Source organism: Ailuropoda melanoleuca, chromosome 9 (genome assembly GCF_002007445.2).
Source record: "Ailuropoda melanoleuca isolate Jingjing chromosome 9, ASM200744v2, whole genome shotgun sequence".
Taxonomy (NCBI): Eukaryota; Metazoa; Chordata; class Mammalia; order Carnivora; family Ursidae; genus Ailuropoda; species Ailuropoda melanoleuca.
The window spans coordinates 16,537,785-16,551,452 of record NC_048226.1 but is presented as its reverse complement, the minus strand read 5'-3'; the positions used below and the strand labels follow the sequence as shown (position 1 = coordinate 16,551,452).

Below are 13,668 nucleotides of genomic sequence, written 5' to 3'. Positions count from 1 at the left end.
TGAGAAGCTGAGCCTCAAGACTAAGGACGAGCATGGGGAGAGGTGAGGCGGGCTGGTCTCGGAGACAGGTGTGAAGTGGACCCTGAGTCAGGAGCTGGGATTCCAGCCCGGATCCATCCGGCTCCTGCATTCTAGGCGTGGAAGGCCCAGTAAGGAGTAGGGGGGCGTACAGGTTCGGCCTGGGGCTCTGTCCTATCAGGTGCGGGGGGGCGCCTGGGCTCACGGTGAGGAGTCTGGGCTTTCTTGGCTGTGCGTGTGTGTGTGTGTCCACAAGCGTGTGCCTTTCACAGCGGAATATGTTCGCTGTACAGAAGTACAGCCCTATTTAGAGAAGGAGAGATCCCAGAGTTCGCCATTGACTTATTCATTGTCACCAAGAGGACTGTTAATTCTTCGTCTTTATTTGAAACATTTGTATCTACGCATTTATAGTTGTAATTTTTTGGGACACATTCTATCCTCAAATACTTTAAAATAAATTGACTAGTGGGAGAACATATTTGCTCAGCAATGTGTCACTCTCTGCGTGTGCCCGTGACACGTTCAGCGTATCAAGCCCGGGGCATGAGTTGGGCTTACAGTACGTAGGTCAGGGCCTGATCCACAGGTGCTCTGGATGTCCTCCCTTTTCTGTTGAGTGTTTCCTCCAGTAATTCGTCCATGGCAGTAACACTCATCACAGGCAAACTCCATGGACTGGAGACTTGAAACCCTTTGTAGCTAACAACGGCCCCTGTTTCCTGAAAGGCAGTTGGCAGGAGGAATGGACATTCAGAGACAAAGGTAGGAAGCCACTCTTTCTGTGAATGTTTACGTGAAGGCTTATCTTTCTTGAGGACATGAAGGATGGGAGGACCAGAAGGACTTGGAGGACAGGAGGACGAGAAGGCCATTTCGGCAGCCTCCCCCTACATGAGGCCCAAAGCTGAATCAGAGGCAGGATCCACAGGAGAGAGGGGACCGCAGAGCCCCCTCCCACTTGGGGACATGCCAGTCCGAGGCCGGCCAGCTTCTCAGGGGAAAACTGACCGCCGCTTCCGAGCTGAATTGGATGCTATCCATTTGGGTGATTCTTCGAGGATATAATTTTCCTCTACAAGTGTGAGGACAAGAAAGAGACGCTGAGGAAGAGCCAGGGGGAAACTCACAAGTGAATATGGACAATAGTCTCCCTGTGTATGTTTGCAGTTCCTACCAACAGTACATTTCAACTCTCTACGTAACAGGAGCGCAACGCCAAGGAGACGAGTTGGCAAATATCATCCAGCTGTACAGCGAATATGGAGGCTGGCAAAATAGTAACTCAAGCTGAGTTTTGTCGAGTTATCGAGGTTCCCACCAGCTAGTGTGGGCTCGTGAGGTCCCTGCCTGGGCACGTGGCTGCTGTGGTTTCCCTCCAGGAAGATACTTGGGAAACCGTGGTGGTTTGGGTGTGTGCAAGGAAGTTTCTGTAGCATTCTAAGGGAGGGTCAGGTGGAACTTCCTACCTCCCGCGGGTCGCTGCCAACTCTGCCGTCGGGAATGTCTTCTATTTTCTTTTGGCACCTGATGCAGAACTATTTTTTCATTTAAAAAAAAATAGGGAAGTGGGGTACCTGGGTGCCTCAGTGGTGAAGCGTCTGCCTTCAGCTCAAGTCATGATCCCAGAGACCTGGGATGGAGCCCCGCATCAGGCTTCCCTGTTCAGCAGGGGAATCTGCTTCTCTTCTCCTTCTGCTTCTCCCCCTGCTCGCGCTCTCACTCTCTCTCAAATAAATAAATAAGATATTTTAAAAAATAACTTTAAAAAGTAGGAGAACATGATTTTTACGGCAAGTGTTACTTGTATGCTTAAAAAAAAACTTGGAGAAATAAATGACTTCCTCTTTAACAAAAGAATAAAATTAATGTCATTTCTTGCTGTCTTTTTTCCCCTAGCAGGTGTTTACCCAGTGGATATTTTGGAAGATGACCCTGAAAGGCATCAGGAAGCAGCCCTGGCTTACTATGCCACGCTTAGGGAAGGGATGCGGCCCTCAGCAGAGCTTTTCTCTCTTCCCACTGGGGAGCAGGTGGGTGGGATCTTCCTTGTTGGTAGAAAGCTCTGTAAAATCTAACTTACCAGAAAGTAGAACGTTAGTACTAGAAAGAGTATTATAGATTTAAAAACAACAACAACAACAGCAGCAACTTCTGGAGGGAACAGTAGAATAATTCCACTTTAAGAAGCAGAAGGAATTCTAGAATGGGATTCTGGAGTCCTGAGGATAAGTCTGGTTATGCAAGGCGGTGAGCAAGACAGCCTGCTATGAATCCCACATCTGCTGCTTACTAGCTGTGTGACCTTGAGCACATGTCTTAATTTTTCTGGTCTGGACATTCTCATATCTAAAACTGGGACAATAACAGAACTTACCGGGGTGCCTGGGTGGCTGGGGTGCCTGGGTGGTTTTGTCGGTAGAGTACCGGACTCTTGGTCTCAGGGTCATGGGTTCAAGCCCCACACTGAGCGTGGAGCCTATTTGGAAAAACACAACAACAACAACAACAACAAAAACCCCAGAGCTTACCTTGTACTGTCCTTACAAGGACTAAATGAGACCCTGTGTTTATGTAATGCCTGGTTGGGCCTCAGTTTCCCCATGTGTAAAACAAGGGGCATAGTTGCTCTTTGGTCTCTAAGGTTTGGCTCAGTTTTAAAATTTTGTGATTTGGGGGCGCCTGGGGCATAGCGGTTGGGCGCCTGCCTTCGGCTCAGGGCGTGGTCCCAGCGTTATGGGATCGAGCCCCACATCAGGCTCCTCCGCTATGAGCCTGCTTCTTCCTCTCCCACTCCCCCTGCTTGTGTTCCCTCTCTCGCTGGCTGTCTCTATCTCTGTCAAATAAATAAATAAAAATCTTTAAAAAAAAATAAAATTTTGTGATTTGGAATGAAGTTTTGTTGATTGGAATTTAGTTATATCAGTGTGATTTTTAGCACTGATAAGATAGCCTTTTGGATAAGGACTGGGAGAGAACAGAGAGAAATGAAAACCGTTTGTTAGGGTGATGGAAATGTGGGTGAAATTTGCGTTATTTTGAAGAACGTTTTTCCCTATGCAGTAAATAAAAAGAATACGTGAATCTTGGGCTGTACCTCAGTCACCTTTCTTTCAGATTTAAGTCCGATCTGTTCAAAGAGACAAGATTTTCTTGTTTTATACGTGGAAGATTTCCCCCGTGGCAGATGATATCGTTACTGTCTGTCCAGCATAGTAGAGTTTTGCCTCCCTGTACTGAAGTTGTTCCCTAGTTCNGTTCCCGAGTTCATTAGAACAGTGGCTTGTGCCGCTCATACGTTCCTTGAGATTTGGGAGATGCTAGTTCATAATCAATTCCTAGAAGAGCCCTCTGGGTGATTGTACTCACACGCTTTCAGCGCCCCCTAGTGGCAATTGAGCCGAAAAAGGAAGCAAGCTCTCCATCAGGGTTAAGGCTGCTCATTTTTTGGGGAGCCAGGGGCTGTAGGGGGCTGCAGGGTAGGATGGAGTGTGGGGAAGGCTAGGTGTAAAGAAGAGTTAGCCCTGAAATCTGAGAGTTAGCTCTGAAGGGTTCTACGATGCAGTTTCACTCCTCTGCTTTCATTTCACCCTTATTTATGGGATTACATTACATAAAAAAAAACCCTATTATGTAAGTACGGGCAGTGAGTGAATCATTTTAGTGTTATTAGCAAAAACATAATAAAATAAGACAGCTCTTAAAATTACGTTGTTTTCATGTGATAGAAATGCTGAAAGGACTTTGTATCTATCTGCTTCCCCTCTTAGAAGAAAATAAATTTTCATGAGAATATTTTCAATTGTTTTCCTACCATTTTCGCAGTTACTTAAGAAATGGTAGATGCGCCCTGTCACTTAGCAGTTGAAATAATCTCATTCGGGGTGGCATCTGACTTCCTCATGGCTTTTAGCAAATTTAACTTTTCTTCTGGAATCCAGAGAAATTTTTCCAAACGAAACGAAAGATGAGAAAGTGCTTTGAGGACATTATCACACCGCATTGCTCCGGTTCTCCGAAACGTCCTAATTAACTGTTTCCAGTCTTGAAACTGCCCTATCACATTTAAAATACAATAAAACTCATTGATTTTTCTGGTAATAAGCCAGGGTATGCTCATTGTATAATATTTGGGAACTATCGCCAGGAACAGAGAAAATGAAAAAACATCACAGTTAACTGCTGTGAACATTTTGACATGTCTCCATTTGATTTTTCTTTCTGCATATACTATTTAAACATTCAGGTCACTCTCAGAACACAGTATGGTCTACAATAAACATCTTTCCATGTCGATACGATGCTTTGTACATTTTTTTTTTAAAGATTTTATCTTTAAGGAATCTCTGCACCCAGCGTGGGGCTTGAACTCACAACCCCAAGATCAAGCGTCCACGCGCCACCCGCTGAGCCAGCCTGGCACTCCTGTACACGTTTTTAATGGCCTCTAACAGCCCTCTGGTGGGTGAACTGTGCTTCACATCACCACCTTGGGTGGGCCAGCCCAGAGACTCTCCCTGCAGGTGACTTGAAGACAGGGGGCCACCCAAATGTTTGCGGCTCTCAGAGTTCCTTAGGAAACATTTCTCTCAAAGCACAGAGGCCTGCCATAAACTTTTGCAGGTGACCTACTTGCCTAGCTCAGCGGACACATTCTCTTTTCATTTTCTTTCTTTCTTTCTTTCCTTCTTTCTTTCTTTCTTTCTTTCTTTTCTTTCTTTCTTTTCTTTTCTTTTCTTTTCTTTTCTTTCTTTTCCTTTCGTTTCTTTTCTTTGTTTCGAGGGATTTCACAAGCAGGGGGAGTAGGAGAGGAAGAAGCGGGCTCCCAGCGGGGCTCGATCCCAGGACTCTGGGATCACGCCCTGGGCTGAAGGCAGACGCTTAACGACTGAGCCACCCAGGCACCCCTCTCTTTTCATTTTCTTACGCCCTCCTCAGTTTTCAAAACAGACTTTGCAATGGAATGTGTTGACCTTTTGCTTTGGGAGCTGGGAGCAATGCCTCTGATGGCCACAGAGAGGGCTGAGATTCCAGCGCTTTCCGGAAGGCTCTGGGAGGGTCCCAGGCTTGGTATTCCTCTTGTTCATAAGCAAAAGGGCACCAGCATTGTTCTCTCTCTCTCTCTTTCTATCTCTCCCTCTCCCTCCTCCTCCCCCTCTCCTTCTCCCTCACAGCAGAGGTTCTCTGCCCTTGGGCTGTCCCAGAAGCAGAGCTGAGTCTGCAGGGCCCAGAGGGGGTTTGAGTTTGTTCAGACTCCTTGCAGAGACCTGAGGCAGGGTAGCAGGCAGCCTGAGTGGCGTCGGGGTGGACACAGGCTTGTTCAGGCTGTTTCCATGGAGTGGCCACAGGAGGAACAGCCTGGCAGACGGATGCCTGAGGTGGGGGTGTGGCCATGAGCTTTCGTAGGCTGAGGCCCCAAGGGTGTCTGGGTGGGGAAGGCTGATGGGGCCTGAAGCCTATGGAAGGGAGAGGCTGGAAGGGTATCAGCTGAGTGGGTGTTTAATCGGTACTTGGGGAGAGGGGCAGGTAAATGAGGGACGGGGAGGGCTGGCTGGGTGGGAGGCATTGGAAAGCCCTTTGTCACATCCCACTCGTGTTTAGCTCAGAGCGGGTAAGGTTTCCATTTTTACATTGCTTCCATCCTGTCAAATTAACCTCTGTGCAACAGTGTTCTTGCAGTGAATACGGTGCTAATTAATTGGTAAGTAATTTCCTGTGCCCTTACTTTGATGACAGAACAAAATGGCGATTTTGTTATTTTTTTCAGGTGAAACTTGAAGCTTCGTCTGTTTGCTTTTGCTCTGTGCACCGTGACGAACCTCAGCATAAAATATTAGTCTTGGTTAATCCCCAGGACACGAAGACAGGTTGGTAGTTACTCATGGATTTAAAACACAGGGATTCTGATTTTATTGTTTACAACCAATGGAAGGAACTATTTCGGAAATGGTGGCTGGACTCCGAGGCTGGACCTAGACGAAAAATCAAAGCAGAAGTGACGTATTTCCAGGGTTTAGACATCTGATAGTGCATTATTCGTGTTTTTTGGCACACATGTGGATTTTCGTGTTAAGATACTGGATGCCCTGTGCCCCACGATGAGATGACTGTGTTCTGAGGGTAGCACTTGCTGCTTTTGTAAATAACCTGTAGGGGGTGCGTGCACGGGGTGGAGCCCGTTTGTTGGGGTGTTTCACTGCCCTGTGCAGCCCGAGGCCTCTGATGGTCAAGCAGTTTGCCCGGGGCTGCACAACTGGGGCTTGGGAGGGGATTTTTGCAAGGTGATGATTGGGTGGGGTTTTGTTTCTGGTGGGGAAGTTTGTGTCATCTGTAACTCATTTAATCTTCCCCTGCATTATGAAGAGAGCATTTGTGACTGATTTCAGCTCCTTGGAGTGCTGAGTTGCGGACAAGGCAGGGATCTGGGGGCTTGTTGGCCTTAGGCAGCGTGAAGTGGGGAGGGGAGAAGGGTTGCAGCCCATCCCTCCACCTGGGGCCCAGGGCACCCGTGAGCTGCAAGCAAAGCACCTTTGAAGTCTCTGACTTCAAGGGGGTCCCCATTGAAGTTCAATTCTACTTTAGAAATTTTCTCTTTGATTCTGTTTTTCTGTGCTTTACAGATTTTCTTCCATGACCATGTATTTATTGCTTTCCTCATAAGGGAGCCCTTCATCAGGGAGCCCTACTTCAACGGTGTGGGATCTGGTGAAAGTTTGGGGTGAGAGGTCTTTCACTGCAATTTGCAAAGGGGGCTTCCTTTGGCTCTCCAGCCCCCCCGGAGATAGACCTTTGCCTTTCACCCTGTGTGTCTGTCCTGGGGTTTGTACTCAGAGGATGCTCTGTCTGAAGGGTGTCACAAAGCCCAAGGTGACAGCCTGGACTGGAGAAAGTTATTCGGCACAAAGACAGTTGTTAATGCTTCTTTTCTGGTTAATGTGGAGACACGAGTGTGCTTGGCTGGCTGTCTGGGAGTTTTTGGCATGTTGGCAAAGCCTCTTCATTGCTCCAAGGCTGAGGGCTGGCCGAGATGTGTGTGAGAGCTTTCGGGTCGAGGTTTGGGACCACTCCCGTTTCTGTCCAACAAAGCCTTGCTTGCCACGACTAAAGGCGGCTGTGCAAACCCCAGGCCTGCCTGCGCCTTCGCCTTGAATTTGGGACTCCCCTACCAGGTTAGCGAAAGTGACACGATGTGCCCACAGGCACTCCTCATTGAACAGATTGTCAAAAAACTCAAAATACCATTTGCCGATTCTAAGAAAATGTCCAAATATCAGCAGCGCTTTCCCCCCTGCCTTTTTTCGGCGTTTAACAACATCCTGGTTGTAGGTCTTTAACTGTCATTTGCATAATGTAAACATATGACTGACTGCTAAATCTGTTTCCTATTTATACTGTACTTAATTTTTTGGTTGTTTTCAAGAATGCATTGTAATAAATATTCATAAGCTCCAGGCAGTCTCACTTCGGACCTTTCCTTACATACGTCATAGCACTTTACATAAAGTTTTCGAATGTTTTCCTACCGGCTGGGGCTCTATGGTGCCCGCTGCAATTTTGCATGAGTTCCAGAAACCGCACAGGTGTAATCCAGACCTCATGTTCTTTAATCTCATATTGAGAAGCTGACACGGTTGCATAAATGCACCTCCCGTGGCTTGAAACATATGGACTCGAAAGCAGCTGATGGTATCCCTAGACCCTCTTCACAGCTTTGACCCGTTTGTCACTTCACCCGCGTGCTCAGTGGTGACTGCTGATCATACTGTCCCCGCTTCCTCTGTTATTCTGCTGGAAGAGTTGTATCTGGGAAGGCCAGGTGTGTGTTTGTGTGTACGTGTGGTTAGATGGAATCTGAAAGGATCTGGCGCTCGGTGATAAGCCGTCCGTGTTTGAGTTAATATTGAGAAGCTAGTTGAATCCATCACAGCCATTCGCGATCACCCCGGGAGCAAAGGAAAACCATCCTGGAGTTCTGAATTCCCCAGGGAGCAAGCAGTTCACGCTCATGACAGGCTGCTCTTAGGATGTAAGTAATGAGGCTCTCCAGCTCCCCTCTTGGAGAAGCTGGGATGCACTTTCCAGAAAGGTGGTTTGGGAAGCACGTGCCTTCGTCCCTGTGGGGTTCAGTCTTGACTGTTTCTCTGGCCAGAGGCTGGTCCCTCACCAAGACTGCTAAGGGCCCCCCATTTTTTAGTTACCTCTGTACCTCTCAAGGGCCTTCTCTTTCATTTCTTCCCCCCTTGTTTTGTTATTCCTCCTATTTTTAAATTCTTAACTGATGTCAAGTTTTACAGAGATGAAAAGAAAAAGACTCCTTATCAAAAAAAGCTGTGGTCTTTCCCCTATTTCCTGCATTAAATCAGAACTGCTTACCCTAGCATTCCAGATTCCCATCAGTGGATGGCCTTTTGCCTTTCTCATTTCCTGCGATTTGCAGAATGGAATAGGATGAACTGGGCTGCAGTGTCAGAGACAACTAATTTGGCATCCTGGCTCTGCCACCTGACTGGGGGACCCGGAGAAGTGATTTGGTCCGAGCCAGTTCGGTCATTTGCAAAAAGGGGCATCCCACTTCATAGGGTGGTTGGGGGGAACGAAGTGATTTGTGGCAGAACATCTGATTCTCTGGACCCTCCCGGACAGAGAGTAGGCACGACCCTGGCGGAATTCTTCCATCATGGTGTGCCTTTGCTTGCTTTTCCTCCGTCTTCGGGGATTGTGTTACAGAAGCATGGGATTTTAGCGTGGGAGGCCTTCTTGTCCACTGCGGGCCAAACGTTGGCAGCTGAATTCCCTCCCCGATGAATTCTGCTTGCATACCTCACGGATGAGAGGGCAGTACCACAATAGGCCAGGTTAGTCTGTTTTGTTTTTTTTTTTTTAAAGATTTTATTTATTTGTTTGTCAGAGAGAGAGAGAGCACAAGCAGGGAGAGTGGCAGGCAGAGGGAGAAGCAGGCTCCCTGCTGAGCAAGGATTCCCAAGGCAGGACTCGATCCCAGGACCCTGGGATCATGACCTGAGCCCAAGGCAGATGCTCAACCGACTGAGCCACCCAGACATCATCCCCAGGTTAGTCTGTTTTTGAACAACTTTAACCATAAGAGAGTTGTTCCTTCTACTGATCCCAAACTGCCTCATTGGGTAAAGGTCCTGCAGTCCATCCACAAGCAGCCGGTGATCAAGGATGAGCTGGGGAGGATGTGTCTCTCCAGCACCTGGGTAAAGACAGACCCCGATGGCTGTTCTCATCCTCAGAAAGCACGGTGAGCCCGGGCATTGAAGTGGGCTCCTGGAAAGCGGACATGACCTGGGACTGTGTTAATGGAAGGATAATCCCCCAGGGCAATTAAGCTCTGTTCTCTTCTTTACCGCTCAGGCCACCTAGGAAGCAAACCGGCACTTATCCATGGAGAAGAACTGGGCGATGAGAGGGCTTGAAACCATTTGAATGTGGCTCGAGGAACCCAGGGCTGTTTAGCTTTGGAGGAGGGATGCAGGGGTCCGGAAGCTCACGTTCAAAGGGCTGTTTCGATCATTAGATTCAGTTTTTTCCAAGGTGATTTTTGGTGGTGTGATTGAATTCCAGAAGGAGAAAAAGGATGGGTGATCTTTTGAAGTTTAGTTCAATCCTAAATATATCAAGGAAAAAGTTTTCCTTTCCCACGAATATGCCTTTGATGCTTATCTAACCCTTGTTCGTCTTAAAAACTAAGGGAAAAAAGAAAATCGGTCTCCCAGCTCAGAGCCCATAGCTAGAACCGAAAGATTTGTCTAAGATTTATTTTTATAACAGCCAATGATGCCTCTTTTGTGGTAGGGCTAATAAGGTTGGTGTATGATTCTGTCGGAATGAGGAAGGTGGTGTCTGGGGCGTCTGCCTCCTGGGATGGCCTCTTCTATTCTGGGACAGCTCTGACTGTTAGAACATTCTTAAGGAGTCCAAACTGATATGCCCGTATGTCTCCTCCCTGGCCTGGTGCCCCCACTGGGGCCATCCCAGCTTATAGGCATGGTTCCTCTACAGGAAAGATATTTCCAGGCTTGGACCAGCTGCCGTGTCTGTCACACATTTCTCATTCCTCAACTGCTCCTCCTGTCATGTAGGCTCCAGAGCTCATGCCATCCTGGAGTCTTCCTTCATTCAGATCTAGGCTTCTCCTGGAACATGGCGTCCAGGACCTATGTCATGGATGCTGTTGTGGAGAGAACCTGGGTTTTGGAGTCAATTAGACTGGACTTCCGAGTCCTCTCTCCCTGGTGAGTGGGGTGGCCTGGGTTCAGTTACATAGCCTCTCTGAGCTTCAGTTTCCTGTCTTTTTACTCAGTGGTCTGGCCTGTGGCCCAGCAGCAAGGCATCCCCAGGACGCTTGTTAGAAATGCAGGAGCTTGGGCCTCACTGAGTTAGAATCTATACTTTAACAAGATCCCCAGGTAACAGGTGCCCATTACCATCTAAGAAATGCTTGCTCAAGAACAGTGAGACGTGAGTGGTGGCTGAGAGCTTTTCTCAGTCCCCTCGGACATTCTTCTTCCACCGACTTAGTCTCAATGTGTCTTGGCATTTCAGTAGAACCAACCCAAGGCTGACTTGCCTCCAGCTGACAGTTAGCTCATTACCGTGCATATCTGGCTTCTGGGCTTCTTAAACACAAACTCATTATTAAGACATGGCCCTATCCTCCAAAATTTGTGAAGTTGATGTGTTGGGTTTTTTTTTATATTTTTTTATTATGTCATGTTAGTCACCATGCAGTACATCCTTGGTTTTTGATGTAAAGTTCGATGATGATTCATTAGTTGCGTATAACACCAAGTGCACCATGCAATACGTGCCCTCTTTACTACCCATCACCAGCCTATCCCATTCCCCCACCCCCCTCTGCTCTGAAGCCCTCAGTTTGTTTCTCAGAGTCCATAGTCTTTCATGTTCATTCCCCCTTCTTTTTACCTCCCCTTTCTTTATCCCTTTCTTCTCCTATCGATCTTCCTAGTTCTTATGTTCCATAGATGAGAGAAACCATTTGATAATTGTCTTTCTCTGCTTGACTTATTTCGCTTAGCATTATCTCTTTGTGGAGTTAATGTTTTGAACCTACAGGAAAGACTACTTTTATTCCCATTATGTATATAAACAGATATATTGAGGCGTAATTCACATATCATATAATTACCCATTTAAAGCATACAGTTCGATGGTTGTTAGTATATTCACAGAATTGCACATTTATCACCACACATAATTTTCACTATCCCTAAAGGAAACCAACCTGTCTCCCCTTGGGTGTCACTTCCTTCTGCCCACCTCTCCTCCTCAGCCTTAGGCAATCTGTTCTGTTTCTATGAATTTGCCCATTCTGGATATTTCGTATGAATGGAATCATGCAATGGTTGTGTCTGATTTCTTTCACTTAGCATGATGTTTTCAAGGCTTGACCATGTTGTAGATGTTTCAGTAGTTGATTTATTTTTATGACTCAGTACTATTCGGTTGTATGGATGTCCTGCATTTTGTCTCTCCATTTATCAGTTGATGGGCATTTGGGTCGTTTCTACCTTTGGGCTATTATGAATAGAGCTGCTGTGGAAATTCATGTATAAGATTTTGTGTAGGTAGACATGCATCTATCTTTTCTAGTCAGTGTTTTTATTTCCTTCGGTTAGATACCCAGAAGTGCAGTTGCTGGATCATATGGTCATTTTATTTTAAATTTTGTGAGGACCCTCCAGACTGTTTTCCACAATGGCTACCCCGATGTATGTTCCCACCAGTTGTGCACAGGGTTGCCTTTACTCCACTCCTCACCAGTAGTTGTTCTTTCTTGTCTTTTTGATACTAGCCGTTCTAACAGATACGAGGTAATGTCTCATTATTTTGGTTTGCATTTCCCTGATGGTTAGCGATAGTGATCCCTTTGTCACGTACCTGTTGGCCGTGTGTGTGTCTTCTCTTGCAAAATGTCTATTCATATTACATGTGTTCTGAGACTCCGTTTCCAATGTGTGGAGGGGGTGTTTTCCCACACAGCACCAAGTAATTCTCCATATACCAGCTGAGTGTTACACTGTTCAACTCAATGGGTTGAATTCTGAGTGGGTATTATACCCGTTTAGAATTGAGTTGAATGGTATACCCACTCATCTCAATTCTGACACTATCTACTCAGAGGCAGATGGGACAGGGTAGAGGTAGATATGTCCTGAGAAGCACAAAAGTTTAAAACTTTTATTATGCTCAGTTTATCTGTGTTTAGCTGCTTATGCTTTTGGTGTCATATCTAAGAAAACTTTGCTCGTTGGAAGAGTTTCTTCCATCCAGTTAGAGGAACTCTTCCTTGCATCAGATCCCACGGGGTAAGGGTTTAGTCCTACAAGACTCTCCCCACCCCCTTCAGACACCAGTTGCAAGCCCAGACTGCTACCTGGACCTCTGACCAACTGGCTACAAACTGGAGGTTTCCACGACCTTCTCTTTGAACTTCAGATGCCAATTGAACAGCTAGGTTGTTACCTGTGCTTCAGACCGCCTGGCTGTAAATCAGCATTGCCCACTCCTTTAGTTTGATTTGTTTGCTAGAGCGGCTCACAGAACTCAAAGAAACATTTGATGTACTAGATTACTAGTTTATATCAAAGGATGGAATTCAGAACAGCCAGATGGAAGAATTGTGTAGGGCAAGGTATGGGGAAAGGGCGTGGAGCTCCTCATGTTCCCCAGCCTGGGAGCTCTCTGAACCCTCCTCTTCATGACATGAACATGATAGATTAAATCATTGGCACTGGCAACTGATTCGACATCCACCCCCCTCTTCTTCCCCAAGGTCAAGGTGATGGGAATGAAAGTTCCCAAGACTGATCACATGGCTGGTTCTCCTGACAACCAGCCTCTGTCCTTAGAAGCTCTAAAATTTACCTTGTTAGCATAACAAGAGACACCTTTGTCCCTTAAGAAATTGCAATAGCTTTAGAAGCTCTGCCAGACACAGGGGATGAAAATCAACTATATGTATTCCTTACTATAAATCACAGCATCACACGGATCCTCCGCCCGTTTGGTAAGCGGATTGTTTATTGTTTTGCTGTAGAGTTGTAGGAGTTCTTTATACATTTTGAATGCTAATCCTTTATCACATATATGATTTGCAAATGTTTTCTCCTATTTAGTGGGCTGCCTTTTCATTTTGTTGATGGATTTCTTTGCTGTGCAGAGGCTTTTCAGTTTGATGTAGTCCCACTTGTTTATTTTGTTTTTGTTGCCTTTGCTTTTGGTGTCAGATCCAAAAAAAAATCATTGCCAAGACCAATGTCAAGGAGTCATTGTGGTTTTTTAAAAAATGTTATTTATTTTATGTTTATTTTTATTTNATGATTCATTAGTTGCGTATAACACCAAGTGCACCATGCAATACGTGCCCTCTTTACTACCCATCACCAGCCTATCCCATTCCCCCACCCCCCTCTGCTCTGAAGCCCTCAGTTTGTTTCTCAGAGTCCATAGTCTTTCATGTTCATTCCCCCTTCTTTTTACCTCCCCTTTCTTTATCCCTTTCTTCTCCTATCGATCTTCCTAGTTCTTATGTTCCATAGATGAGAGAAACCATTTGATAATTGTCTTTCTCTGCTTGACTTATTTCACTTAGCATTATCTCCT

At 46.3% G+C, this 13,668-nt stretch overlaps 1 protein-coding gene across 6 annotated transcripts in view; it reads left to right on the top strand.

Moving 5' to 3' along the window:
- FAM169B (family with sequence similarity 169 member B) overlaps positions 1-13,668 on the top strand; it is a 377,511-nt gene that overhangs the window by 19,582 nt on the left and 344,261 nt on the right. For 5 of the 6 annotated variants that reach the window (XM_034667922.1, XM_034667924.1, XM_034667921.1 and 2 more), the window contains exons 2-3: positions 1,918-2,051; positions 5,786-5,885. In XM_034667922.1, coding sequence (XP_034523813.1) covers positions 1,918-2,051; positions 5,786-5,885 — 234 coding nt within the window. The remainder of the gene's footprint in view (positions 1-1,917; positions 2,052-5,785; positions 5,886-13,668) is intronic. The other variant, XM_034667920.1, reaches the window with a different exon arrangement.